The sequence below is a fragment of the Balaenoptera acutorostrata genome, chromosome 18, assembly GCF_949987535.1.
Source record: "Balaenoptera acutorostrata chromosome 18, mBalAcu1.1, whole genome shotgun sequence".
Lineage (NCBI taxonomy): Eukaryota > Metazoa > Chordata > Mammalia > Artiodactyla > Balaenopteridae > Balaenoptera > Balaenoptera acutorostrata.
In genome coordinates this window covers 62,430,726-62,443,805 of record NC_080081.1, presented here as the reverse complement: position 1 = coordinate 62,443,805, position 13,080 = coordinate 62,430,726, and the positions used below count along the sequence as shown (strand labels likewise).

General features: G+C 36.3%; 1 protein-coding gene across 5 annotated transcripts in view; it reads right to left on the bottom strand.

The window, feature by feature from the left end:
* The window catches only part of FNDC3A (fibronectin type III domain containing 3A), a 202,225-nt gene that overhangs the window by 27,746 nt on the left and 161,399 nt on the right, over nt 1–13,080 (bottom strand). For all 5 annotated transcript variants that reach the window (XR_009005896.1, XM_057532829.1, XM_007186852.2 and 2 more), the window contains 5 exons: nt 12,159–12,297; nt 10,422–10,475; nt 8,219–8,343; nt 7,670–7,844; nt 5,748–5,834 (listed from right to left, as the gene is read on the bottom strand). Coding sequence is in view for 4 of the 5 variants with exons in the window: in XM_057532829.1 (XP_057388812.1) it covers nt 5,748–5,834; nt 7,670–7,844; nt 8,219–8,343; nt 10,422–10,475; nt 12,159–12,297 (580 nt within the window). In the remaining variant the exon portion in view is untranslated. The remainder of the gene's footprint in view (nt 1–5,747; nt 5,835–7,669; nt 7,845–8,218; nt 8,344–10,421; nt 10,476–12,158; nt 12,298–13,080) is intronic.

Here is a 13,080-nt window from a genome sequence, read left to right as displayed (position 1 = left end):
TCCTTCTTGTTATTCAGATCTGTTTAAATGCCATTTCCAAAAAGACTTCCTCGACTACCCAGTCATTCTGTCAACTCACCCTATTTTAGTTAACTTGCATAGCACTTATCACTATCTAATATTTGTTTGCTTGTTTGTCATCTATTCCTTCCACTAGGATATTAGCTGTTTTGATCGCTATTGAATTCGTATTGTTTAGAAGAGTGCTTATCATAGAGCAGATGCTCAATAATTATTGGCTGAATGAATGAGCCATAGGTGGGGACCACTATGACGTGACACTACAGACGAGGATCTAAATAAATCTATTACCCCAAATAACTCATGCAACCCATGAGAACTCAGTAAAATTTAGTCCAATTGTTCAGTTTTGCTCAGGCTTCCTCATCAGTCCTCCCACATATTCAGATAGAATTTCAGGATGTTTTCTCACTCTGCTGCTTTACAAATTAGACTACAAAGGGTGTCAAAACACTTTCAACACAGTACACAGTGTTTACTTAAACCTCACAACTAGAGGAAGATTTTTTTAAAAAACTGAAGTATAGTTGATGTACAATATAAGTTACAGGGTATACAATACAGTGATTCACAATTTTTTAAGGTTATACTCCATTTATAGTTATTATAAAATATTTTCTATATTCCGTGTATTGTACAATGTCTTTTAAAAAAAAGAAACTTATTTATTTATTTATTTATTTATGGCTGTGTTGGGTCTTTGTTGCTGCACACGGGCTTTCTCTAGTTGTAGCGAATGGGGGCTACTCTTCCTTGCGGTGCGTGGGCTTCTCATTGCAGTGGCTTTTCTTTGTTGTGGAGCACAGGCTGTAGGCGTGCAGGCTTCAGTAGTTGTGGCACACGGGCTCAGCAGCTGTGGCTCGCAGGCTACAGAGCACAGGCCCAGTAGTTGTGGCGCACAGGCTTAGTTGCTCTGCGGCATGTGGGATCTCCCTGGACCAGGGCTCGAACCCGTGTCCCCTGCACTGGCAGGCGGATTCTTAACCGCTGCACCACCAGGGAAGTCCCAATGTCTTTTTTTTTTTTAACTTTTTATTTTATATTGGAGTTTAGCCGATTAACAATGTTGTGATAGTTTCAGGTGCACAGCAAAACACCTCAGCCATATATATATATATATATATATATATACATGTAACCATTCTCCCCCAAACTCCCCTCCTATCCAGGCTGCCACATAACATTAAGCAGAGTTCCCTGTGCTATACAGTAGGTCCTTGTTGGTTATCCATTTTAAATATGGCAGTGTTGTACAGTATGTCTTTATACTTATTTTTTTTATACCTAGTAGTTTGTACCTCTTAGTCCCCTACCCCTACAGTGGCCCCTCCAAAGGAGGCTTTTATTTTTTAATTTTTATTTATATACTTATTAAAATCTTTCGGGCTTCCCTGGTGGCGCAGTGGTTGAGAGTCTGCCTGCCAATGCAGGGGACACGGGTTCGAGCCCTGGTCTGGGAAGATCCCACATGCTGTGGAGCGGCTGGGCCTGTGAGCCACAATTACTGAGCCTGTGCGTCTGGAGCCTGTGCTCCACAATGGGAGAGGCCGCGACAGTGAGAGGCCCGCGCACCGCGATGAAGAGTGGCCCCCACTTGCTGCAACTAGAGAGAGAGCCCTCGCACAGAAACGAAGACCCAACACAGCCATAAATAAATAAATCAAAAAAAAAAAAAATCTTTGGCTGCACCGTGCCGCATGTGGGATCTTAGTTCCCTGACCAGGGATCGAACCCGTGCCCCCCACGTTGGAAGGCAGAATCTTAACCACTGGACCACCAGGGAAGTCTGAGGAAGCTTTTAAAGTAAAAGCAGACTCCATAAAAACCATAAGATCCACTAATTATGTTTTTAAAGCTATATATGTCAGCACTGCCTTTTACTCCAGTTAGCCAGTAAGGTATAAAACCATATTTTCCCCCAAATTTTACAAATAATCAAAGCATTCATTTAGTGTCCACCACAGAGGGAGCACTGTGCTAATAACTCTAGCTGTGGTGCACTTTTTACCTTCAAAGAGCTTAGAATCTTTGTGCAGATTCTAAGCAGACAGGCAATATGCATATCAAAACAATTAGGCAACAGAAGAAAGATTACTATGGCCTAAAATGGTCCAGAAAGGCTTTGAAAAAGCAAATGAAAGTGATAACGGGGTTTTCACAGACAGCAGCAGTGAAAAGGGGAAGACTGGGTAAGAGAGAATAGAAAGACGTGAGTACAGGAGCAGAAGGGAATAATAAACAGCGAGCTCTGCTCAGGGAAGGATGAGTATTCCGTGTGGTGAGGGAGCCAGTTCAAGTAAGAAGTGAAAGGCAGTGCAGTTAAAAAACTGAATGGGTTGGAATATAAAGAACCTTATAACAAATTAAGGAAATTGTATTTTGGAGGGAAAGCTGTGTTTCAGACAGATTAATCTAGGTATAAAATGTAACTTGGATTAGAAGGTGAGCAATTAGCTTGAAAGTGATACAGAACAGGTTTGGAGATTTAGTACTCTTTAGGACAGAAATGACAGCTGGCATAAGGCAAAGAGATGATATTTCCAAGGCAGAAAGGGATATTCCAAGTAGAACTAAGGACTAAACTTGGGCACACTTAGATAAGGGCAAAGGAGAAAGGGAGACATCATAAAATGACAACAGACAAGATGAGAAAGAAGAGGGAACATGACTCTGTACTGTCATAGATGCTGATGTATGAGCAAATTTCAATGATGGAAGATAAGTGAAATTGATGGACCCAGATACTGTTTTGATTTCTCTTCACCTGTGAGAAGGCCTCAAAAACAAGTAATAAGCTGAAGTAAAGGTATCTAAGGGTTCTCAGCTCAAGGTACTCAGACCTTGACTTTTAGAAGCCTTGCTACTTGAAAACATATTTTTCAGGAACTTCAGGAAATAAGGCATTAGTTTTCTAGTGGCCCAGAGTCATAGGGACTGGCCACTAGTCTCTGAAGGTTTTAATTCTTTCTTTAAAATCTGGACACTAGGTCCTAGCCCAGCTTCCAAGTGAACCACTGGATGGAATTAGCATTGTTCACTTGTTTATCACTCTGAATTTTAAATGATTTTAAGAATTCTGATTGCTCTCTTATGCTTTAAAGTTTTATTTTCATTTTTCTTTTGTCCTTTAAATTTTTTCATTGCTCTAATTTTGTTTTAGTATTTTGAGTGTCCTAGGATTGTCCTTACTGTACAACCTAGAACTCTGGCATTTGGTAAACTTGCTCAAATTTGAATTTTATGTTAATCGTATCCTTATTGTTTCTTTACAAACAATAATATACTATTTAGTCACTACTTCCTGCATTATAACATTTTTATTGCTTTTGCTTAGTATTCTATGATTTCTTTTAGAGTGTTAAGATTTTACTTTGATATGTTTGCTTGAAAGAGGAGACTGCAAATGTCAAGCTAGAAAGGAAGACTCAGACATAGAAGTAGGATTTAATGATTCAACCCCACCTCAGCTGGCACCCAGTTCATGGCAGATTCAAAATAAATGTTTGAGCTTCTAGGAAACTTCATACAGTCACCATTTTCTATTTCCTAATATTTTTTTCCCTCCTCTAGATCAGTGGTTCTCAAATTTTCACAAGCATCAGAATCACCTGAAGAGCCTGCTAAAATACAGATTGCTAGGCCTTACCCCCAGAATTTTTAAATAAATTTACCAGATTATAAAGACATTAACAACTTTTCTTTTAAAGAAAAGTATGATAATCATTACTAAAGTAAAAATGCAATCCAACACCATAAGAGGAAAACTGGAATAAATGTACATACTTCTTAGGTATTTTATAAATCTTGTCAATAATAATAACTGTATTTTAAAATTAAAATGACCCAGTGTTATCAGAAGTTTTAAAAAGGAAGCTAATATACAAAATAAAGCATGACAAATATAATCATTATGAACTGCATAATCAAATTTCCCATTATCATTAAAATTTTCTTAGGTTCTCAAGGAGTAATAAAATTTATCTTTTGCTTTTTAATAATGAAAACAATTTACGATGGCTTTTATCATTTATTTGAAATAAGTTGTTTAAACAAGCAATGGTAGGAAAATTCAAATGTTGAATTTATCAACTAATAAGCATCCTGTTACATTTTGGGGAAAACCTCTGCATAAAAATGTAGGCTGGCTTATATTAACTGGTATATTAGCTAATTCAAGCACTGTCTGCCAAGAAATAGCAATGCATATCACCAACCAAGTCAGAGCTAAAATATATCCTAGAATGGATGAAATACTAGGAAAGATACAGAATTTTCAGGAGTCTCCATAGGAGAAGAATTTTCAAAGCTTGCTACTGCTTCAAGTGAGCAAGAATGATATGTAGAGTCTCCAGGCCTCAAGCAAGCAAGAATGACATGAGGTAGGTTGGGTGGAAGCAGCAGCATCTGCCTAGTAGAAACTCGAGCACCCTGAATAGGACTCTAGGGAAGGATATAAAGGAAAGAGGAGGAGTTTCATCCAATAAGTAAATATTGTGAACATATGTGGGGCAAAGTTTCTCACTGATGATGATGGGAGTTAGAAATAAGTAAAGGGAGAAAATTAGAATTAACCTATGGCACTAGATTAAATGGAGGTTTTTGGTGCAAACTCATGATTTTTAAAAATAGATACCCTAGAAATAAGAATATAAATGTGTCTGTGCATGTAAATTGTGTATGTGTGTGTGTATACACACACACAAGACATACATACATACATCTAGTTCTTAGCCTTGTCCACTGAGAGGATGCCCAGGAGTAGCAATACCCTTATAGCATTAAGTATACTTACTACCCAGATCTTGACTTCTAATTACCATTGTCCACTCAAAGGACCCAGGTGCTTTGAGAAATGGCCAATATCAAGGTTGACGAAGAGAAAGTACAAGATGAGAATGAAATATCATGTGCCAGAAAGAGTGGGCTCAAAGAATGATGGGGGGGGGGGAACATGTCAAAAAAATTCAGAAGTCAGCCTGACAAGGGCTCCCAAATCTAAGACAATTTGAACCTCATAACTGATAGCCATAGCAACAAAATATAACCCACTCAGTAAACAGGAATCCATGAGTTCATACTGATATAAATAAATGAGAAAAGAAAGCTTTTCCTTATAGTATAATGCCAATTAATAAACGTAGAAGGAATGATAAAATTTAAAAAAATCACCACTTGGCAACCATTAATCATGATTACTGAATAATTGATTCAGGCAAGATTTATCAATGGGTGTTAAAACTAGTGGGTGAAACTTTGATGAGGAACAAGATGTCTACAGAGTATTTACAAAATACTTATTACAAAGGGAAAAAGAACAACTTTACAGTGAAGAAACATGGTAGATATCACCTTCATCAAGTAACTTACTAGTGACTGGACAACTGAAACTGTGCACCACTAGATAGAGCATTAAAATATCATTACTTTTTTCTGATACACCTGCCAAAAAAGCATATTCTGACTATGTTCAATGACATCCACATTTTAAAAGATGTTTTGTTCACATTTTGCAAATAAGACTCCTGTAAAACATTAAGACTGTTTTGAATTTAAATACATAAAATTTGAGAAGCATTATTATATAGTAAGAAAGTAAAACAATAAAGCTCATTAGAAAAGGCCAAAATATTTAAGATTTAAAACCACAGGAATGAGGCATGTACCTGCCTTTAAAACAGGAACAATAAGAACAACAAACAGATCTTTCAAGGGCTTTCAAAGCTTACCTTAAATTTATACTTTGTACTACGTCTGAGATTTTTCACTGTGTAAGCAAAGTCTTCTCCATCATATTTAGGCTTAAAACCATATCCCTGGAAAGGGAAAATAAGTCTTCATTAGAGGTCTAACAGCAGAAATATGGGGAATAAGGAATATGTGAAAAGATTCAGGTCCTCTTCATCTTCTGTTACATGCAATGTGATTAATGTTTGGTTGAGGGTAATCTTCACCTTGATGCTTCTATCTTGAGTAGACAGATCCAGAAATGCTACTGAACATTTGTAGGAGGATGGAGAAGACCACTTATTCTCAGTAAATACAGTAGCCACGAGAAGATCTTTGTATTGAGGGAAAATGAGAGACAATGGTAACATCACGATCAGTAAGCTTATCCCTAGAACTAACAGGAATTTCCCAGACAGATGTTGCAAGAGCTAAACAAAACCATAACTATTTAACTTTCCCTGAACACATAACTGTGTTTAGGTGAATAGATGAATAGTTGGTTGTGCTGGCAGGTTGTGATGTCACTTAGGTTTGGCATTATTTATAGCCCCAGGGACAATGCTTCACTACTTTCCCAATGTTATTTTTAAAAATTAAAAAGACTGAGATATAATTCCCAAACCATAAAATTCCCATTTTTAAAGTATAAAGTTCAATGGTTTATAGTATAGTCACAACCTTGTGAAACCATTGTTTAATTCCTAGTTCCAGAATAAAACCTGTACTTTACTTTCTGGTTAGCAGTCACTTTCTCTCTTTTCTTATACACCAATATACTTTCTCTCTTTTCTTATACACCAATATACTTTCTATCTCTATTATACACCAATATATTTCTATCTCTATGGATTTGCCTATACCCATAGAAATGGAATCACACAATATGCAGTTTTCTGTGACTGGGTTCTTTATTTAGCATAATGTTTTCAAGGCTCATTCATGTTGTGGCATATGTCAGTACTCCATTCCCTTATGTGGCTGAATGATATTCTACTGCACAGATATATTACACTTTGTTTATCCATTCATCAGCTGATGGACATTTCGGTTAGTCCCACTTTTTGGCTATTATGATTAATGCTGCTGTGAACATTGGTGTACAAAGTTTTGTACAAACATGTATTTTCAATTCTTCTGGGTATACACCTAGAATGGACCAAGCTATTTTTTTTTAATTAATTTTTATCGGCGTACAGTTGCTGTACAACGTTGTGTTAGTTTCTACTGTACAGCAAAATGAATCAGCTATACATATACATATAACCCCTCTTTTTTGGATTTCCTTCCCATTTAGGTCACTACAGTGCATTAAATAGAGTTTCCTGTGCTATACAGTATGTTCTCATTAGTTGTCTATGGACCAAGCTATTTTTGACTCATATTGCTTCAGAGTAACTCTGAAAAGCTATGGAACTATATATAACTAGGAGAAGACAGCCTAACTCTTGTTTAGCTCAGTTCTAGCTCACAGGAGATGAGACATTGGTAACTAGATTCAGGCTGCACTATATAGTCTCATGTGAGGCTCTTCAAAGTTTCTGTGGCACTTGGAGAAGCAATGCATGAACACAGTTGGAGAAGGGAAACATTCTCTTTTCTTATCTTTTAGAGTTGCTTAGTCTAAGGCTGTGGTGATCCTTCCCTCTCTTTATTTTCCCCAAAACATATATACTTAAAATGTAGTCTGTGTTGTTCCCAGGCATAAAATGTATCCAAACACACATAAAAACCAAAACCCCCCCCAACACATCAAGAAAACAAAAGGCTGAGTTGTCCCTCACTTCCAGTCCCTCCCAAACAGTAACCAACTGAGGTTTCAAAGCATTTGGGAAAGGATCTAACTATTGTGGCAATATTTACTATATCAGGATTAATGTCACACTGAAATGTTTTAAATACCATATTTAAAATACATACTTACTGAAGTTTCTTCCTCCATCTCTAAAATATAAGAAATTCCTTCATCTGATGGTGTTCCTGAGGGTTTACTCCATTGTAAGGATAACCAAGTAACCCCAGCTTTAATTAATATAGGACTTGCTGGCATAGAAGGGGCACAGCCTGAGGTGTAATATAAGACTTCTTCACTAAAACCACTGTTGAAGCAAATGGTTTTTAAAAAGGAATGAAAAAAAGTTATTTTTTATAGCCAAAGAACTCATTTTTGATAAGTGACATTTTGGGGGCAAATGATAATTTTGATAACTAATTATAATCCAATAATATATCTTGGATTTGGTAATATCTTTATGGTAACCAGGTCAGATACCTAAAAGTGAATTCGTATTCTTTTAAAACTGCAGTTTATGTAATTAACAAATTCTCTTATAGGTTTGCTAGGTTAGTAACACATCTTAACTAAATCAACGAAGTGATAATAACTAAGGCAGAATTTTTAGTGGATAATTTGGACTGTGAATAATTTACACAAATGAATAGTCTAAAATATCTACATTAAAATGTATCTTACCTTGGACCATAGTCATTTTTGGCTGATAGTCTAAATTTACAACCCATTGCTGGTGACAGTTTAGTAATTTTAAATTGCTTTTGTAAGCCCGTGTAACACTGACAAAATTCTCCATTTCCTTTTCCCTAAAAGAAACAGTTATTATATATCATTGTAAATTACTGTAAAGAGAGAAATCCACATTAATTCCTAATTGATAGTAACATATTAGCTAGTGTACATTAAAAGTCATCTTTGTTACATGCATGTCATGAATCTCAAGAGAAGTCTAAGATAACACATCTTTTATATGATACTCACTGTTCATTAACACAGAATTCAAAAACTGAAGAGCAGGCATCTCTGTCTAGCTTCTTGAACTAAGCACCCTGTTTTATAGCTGATGCTTAACCTCTGGCTTTTAGTGAAAGCAACCCTTTCCGGGTATGGATCCCCCAGTCTCTATGGAGGGACTGGTAGCGGTGGAAACAGGTTGATCTTTGATATGCATAACTGGCAGCTTTCCTCAACCTATGAAAAGTTCTATGCAAACAGTTTCAAGAAAAGGTCCCTACCCATCCCCAAACCACCTAGATAGCTGCTGAACTTCCTTAAAGATTTTGGCACTACTACTGCTTAGATTTAACACTGAAAGAGTATAAACAGAGAGAAAAATCCCATTACAGGCATTAAGATGGGAGAGAGAAAAGTCTGCAGTTCAGGACAACTGAAGAGTTTTAGAAATTTAAGATGCTACATAAAATCAACAAATTTTTTATTTTCTACCCATTTCTTGTTATTGTGTGGTAGAGGTAAAGGGCCGTTAGGGTGACCTCTGCTTCAAAGAAAACCTTTAGTCTGAATCTGGTTGCTTTATTGAACTCTAATGTTAGTTTTAATAGTGTTTATAGTTGATTCTATCAAGTTATCTAAATAGAAAATCATGTCATCTCTAAAAAATGATAATTTTGCTCCCCCAGCCCAGCCACCATAGCTCTACCTCGTTTTGATTCCAAATCATACTGTATTAGCTATAACTTCCTGAATAATGTCAAATAAAGGTGGGGAAAACTGGCAACTTTGACTTGTTTTTGCTTTGACTAGAGCGCTTTTATTGTTTAGTGATAGTACTGCACTTAATACAAAACTACCAATTACCTTTCTATTCCTAATTTGTTTTGAGTTTTAAATGAGATAGGTGATAAATTTTATCAAATATCTGTCATAATTTATTAAGATGATACGGTTTTTCTTCTCAATTACTATGATACAGCAGTAGACTTCCTAATTCTGAATTCTCTTAGACCTTCTGGAATAAAACTTACTTGGGTTGCGCCTCGTTACTCTTTTAACATACTGCTGAATTCCCAAATTAGCAGTGGAATTTCTTCTACTCCCTCTGGCCCCTCCTCTTAGCTGCAGTGAAGCAGCAGGGCAAAAGAGAACATGATATATATAAATGACAGTAAAACAAAGTACTAAACAATAAAGCCCAGTATGCTTGCTGTGGTAGGTTGAATAACAGCCTCCAAAGATATCCAGATCCTAATCCCTGGAACCTGTGAATGTTACCTTATATGGTAGCAGGGACTGTACAAATGTGGTTAGGGTAAGGCTCTTGAGATGTGGAGAGACTATCCTGGATTATCTGGGTGGGTCCTAAATGGAATTACAAGTGTCCTTTTTAAGAGGGAAGCAGAGAAGGACTTGAAGACAGAAGAGGAAGAAGGCCATGTGATAATGGCAGCAGGGGGAGAAAGGGCAATCTGATGTGGCCATGAACCAAGTAATGAGGACAGCCTCCAGAGCTGGAAAAGGCAAGGAAATGGGTTCTGCTCTAGAGTCCCTGGAGTAAGCACGGCTGTGGTGACACCTTGATTTTGGCCCAGTGAAAGCCATTTTGGATTTCTGGTTTCGAGAATTATGAGAGAATAGAAGTGTTGTTTTAAGCCACCTAGTTTGTGGTAATTTGTTAAAGCAGTCACAGTAAATGAACATGCTTGCCTTTAAGGCTGATGTGAAAGAAAATATTCCATCAAGTTAATTAACCAAGTGATAGCTTTGATGGTGGTTTAGTTGAAAACAACTAGAACACTGGGCAGTCTGGTCAGTAAAGGTTTCTAAGAACACCATCAACTGACTCATACACCATAAACAAAAAGGTATTTCTGCCTGAGGATATGCATACATTTTAGCCTAATTTAAAAAGTTTAAATGTACTTACCTCATCCCATTCTAAAATAAAACTTTGGATTTTAGAACCATTGTCACTAGGTGCCTAAAACAAACACCAAAAAACAAACAAAATGAGTACAAATTAGTACTTTTATAAAAGATATTGTGATGATCCAATCTAAGGCATCTATTGTGTGTTGCAGATGTTCTCTGGGATTTAGCCCTGGAAAAATTTGCACAGAGAATACAGAAATGCATGCATATCCTATAATCCTTTTAACTTCAAGAAAACAAATCAAGAGGCTACTCAAATTTTTATGAACACTGAACAATCTCTTTTATCAAGATCTCTTAACTTTTATAATCCTTTTTTAAAAAAAATTTATTATTTTTGGCTGCGTTGGGTCTTTGTTGCTGTGTGTGGGCTTTCTCTAGTTGCGGCGAGCGGGGGCTACTATTTGTTGCGGTGCATGGGCTTCTCATTGCGGTGGCTTCTCTTGTTGCAGAGCACAGGCTCTAGGCATGCAGGCTTCAGTAGCTGCGGCTTGCGAGCTCTAGAGCACAGGCTCAGTAGTTGTGGTGCACGGACTTAGTTGCTCCGCGGCATGTGGGATCTTCCCAGACCAGGGCTCGAACCCGTGTCCCCTGCATTGGCAGGCGGATTCTTAACCACTGAGCCACCAGGGAAGCCCTATAATCCTTTTTTAAAAAAAATAAATAAACTTTGCCTTTTATCAGAAGGTTTTATCAGCTTTAAGCTCCTGGGATAGATCCTGTCATTTTCATTACAACTCAACTTACAATCTGAAAGTGATATTGTGTAATACACTAAAAAGTGAAAGTTGGATCTCTGCTTCTAGACTCCACGTGTCAACTGCCTAAGACTGCTAATTCACCAATCTGTTTATTTTCAGTGGTGAAAATTTCAGCTTTTTTGGTCATTTTTCCCCCAGTATTTAATCACTCTAAAACTAAAGAATTTCACCTTCATTTCAGTACAATGAAGAATTGTTCTTTTCCTCTAGGACTTTTGAATGTGCTCCTGGACATCCATACAGGTGAAATATCTGTTTATAATTATCACTGCCTAGAACCTAATTCCATTTTACAAGGTATTTGTGGTATAGTTTTAACAGTTACTGTATTCCCCCAAATGCAACTACTGTGCAACTTGAGAAAGACTGTACTTAATTTTATTCAGAAATTTACCAAGACCTAGGTATCATTTCAGAAAATCATGTCACCAATGACAGTGATGACTGTGGTGTGTGAATTACCAATTCTATCTAGTGTCTTTCCATTTCATTGCATCTTCTTGTGTAGCTGGGCACAAATATTTATATATTAAAAAATACATTATTCTATTAAAAATAATTTTATTCCTCCTTTAAGGCATATTAATATTTTAAAAACTATGAGTCTAGTTAAGTTATTATGAATCTCATTTTAGGATAAAATTCAGGATATAAAGGTGTCATTACAGAGTATTATAGAAAGTAGTAATGAGCCTGAGAATTACACACTGCAGTGTCATCACAAATTCAGTATAAGGGCTGCTAATTATAAATCAATCTTTTCTGCTATACTTACATTATAGTAAGAAAAACTGATAAGAGTGTTATTTTAGGATATAAGGAACAAATGCCTATTTAATACACCTGAAGAGCAAGAGCAAGTTAGCTTAAACCTCTTTTTGTCTCCAAAAAAAAAAATGAAGTTTAATACTACAGAAGAAAAAAAAGGAAAACAAATGTCCGGTTGGAAATACCCTAGAGAATATTCTTACCTTCCATTGCAAAGTGAGTGAATTTTTGGTCCGATTGGCTATCCTTGGTGGATTAGGTATGTCAGGTTCACAGCTCAAGGTGGTAAAGGTTTCAGCTTCGGAAGGAGTTCCCTTTATAGAATTGTATTCTGCCTGGACTCTAAGGTGATAAAATAAATTGTTTTAACCTGCAGGTAGAATCACTGTATCCTACCATTCTATATAGTATCACCTTTAAGTACAGGCAAGTCAGTAAGATGCCCTCTGAATGTTCTATTGAGAAAATACGCATATCAGAAATAAAGGGTGACCCTTAAAAAAAAGAAAAATAGAATAGGCCAGGGGCTTTCATATTTTTCTGACTGCCGAAAGTAAGAATACATTTTAAACTGTGACTGTGTCTCTCAGATATGCATTTACACACACACACGCATGCACGTACAAGTACCCTGAAACAATATCCTTAACTAGGATAATATACTGATACTTTCTATTCCATTTGATTATATTTAACTTTAAAAAATTCTGAATATAACCCACAAAATTAATTTCATGATTCAGTAATGGTTGCAATCCACAGTTTGAAAAATATTAGGTTGGATGATACTTTGGGTTTATCCATAGGATGTGTAATTGAAGACTTAATTTAATAGTTTAATAGGAATAATCCCAATTACAAGTGTTCTTTTTAAAAATAGAGGTGACTGACTAAATCGTTATCCTGAGTCCCAGCTGGGGAGACCCTAGAGTCTATAAAATAATTTCAGTAAATTATAAAAGAAGAACTGTGCAGAACAAAACAGCAGTATCTAAGTTATCCTAATTAAATGTTATGAAATTCTCAGAGTTTTGATGAAGTAAAAATATGTAAGTACAAATATTATTTATGATTCTGTTTTGTAAAAGTTTCAAAAGCTGGGACAATTTTCCAGTGCTGAATTAG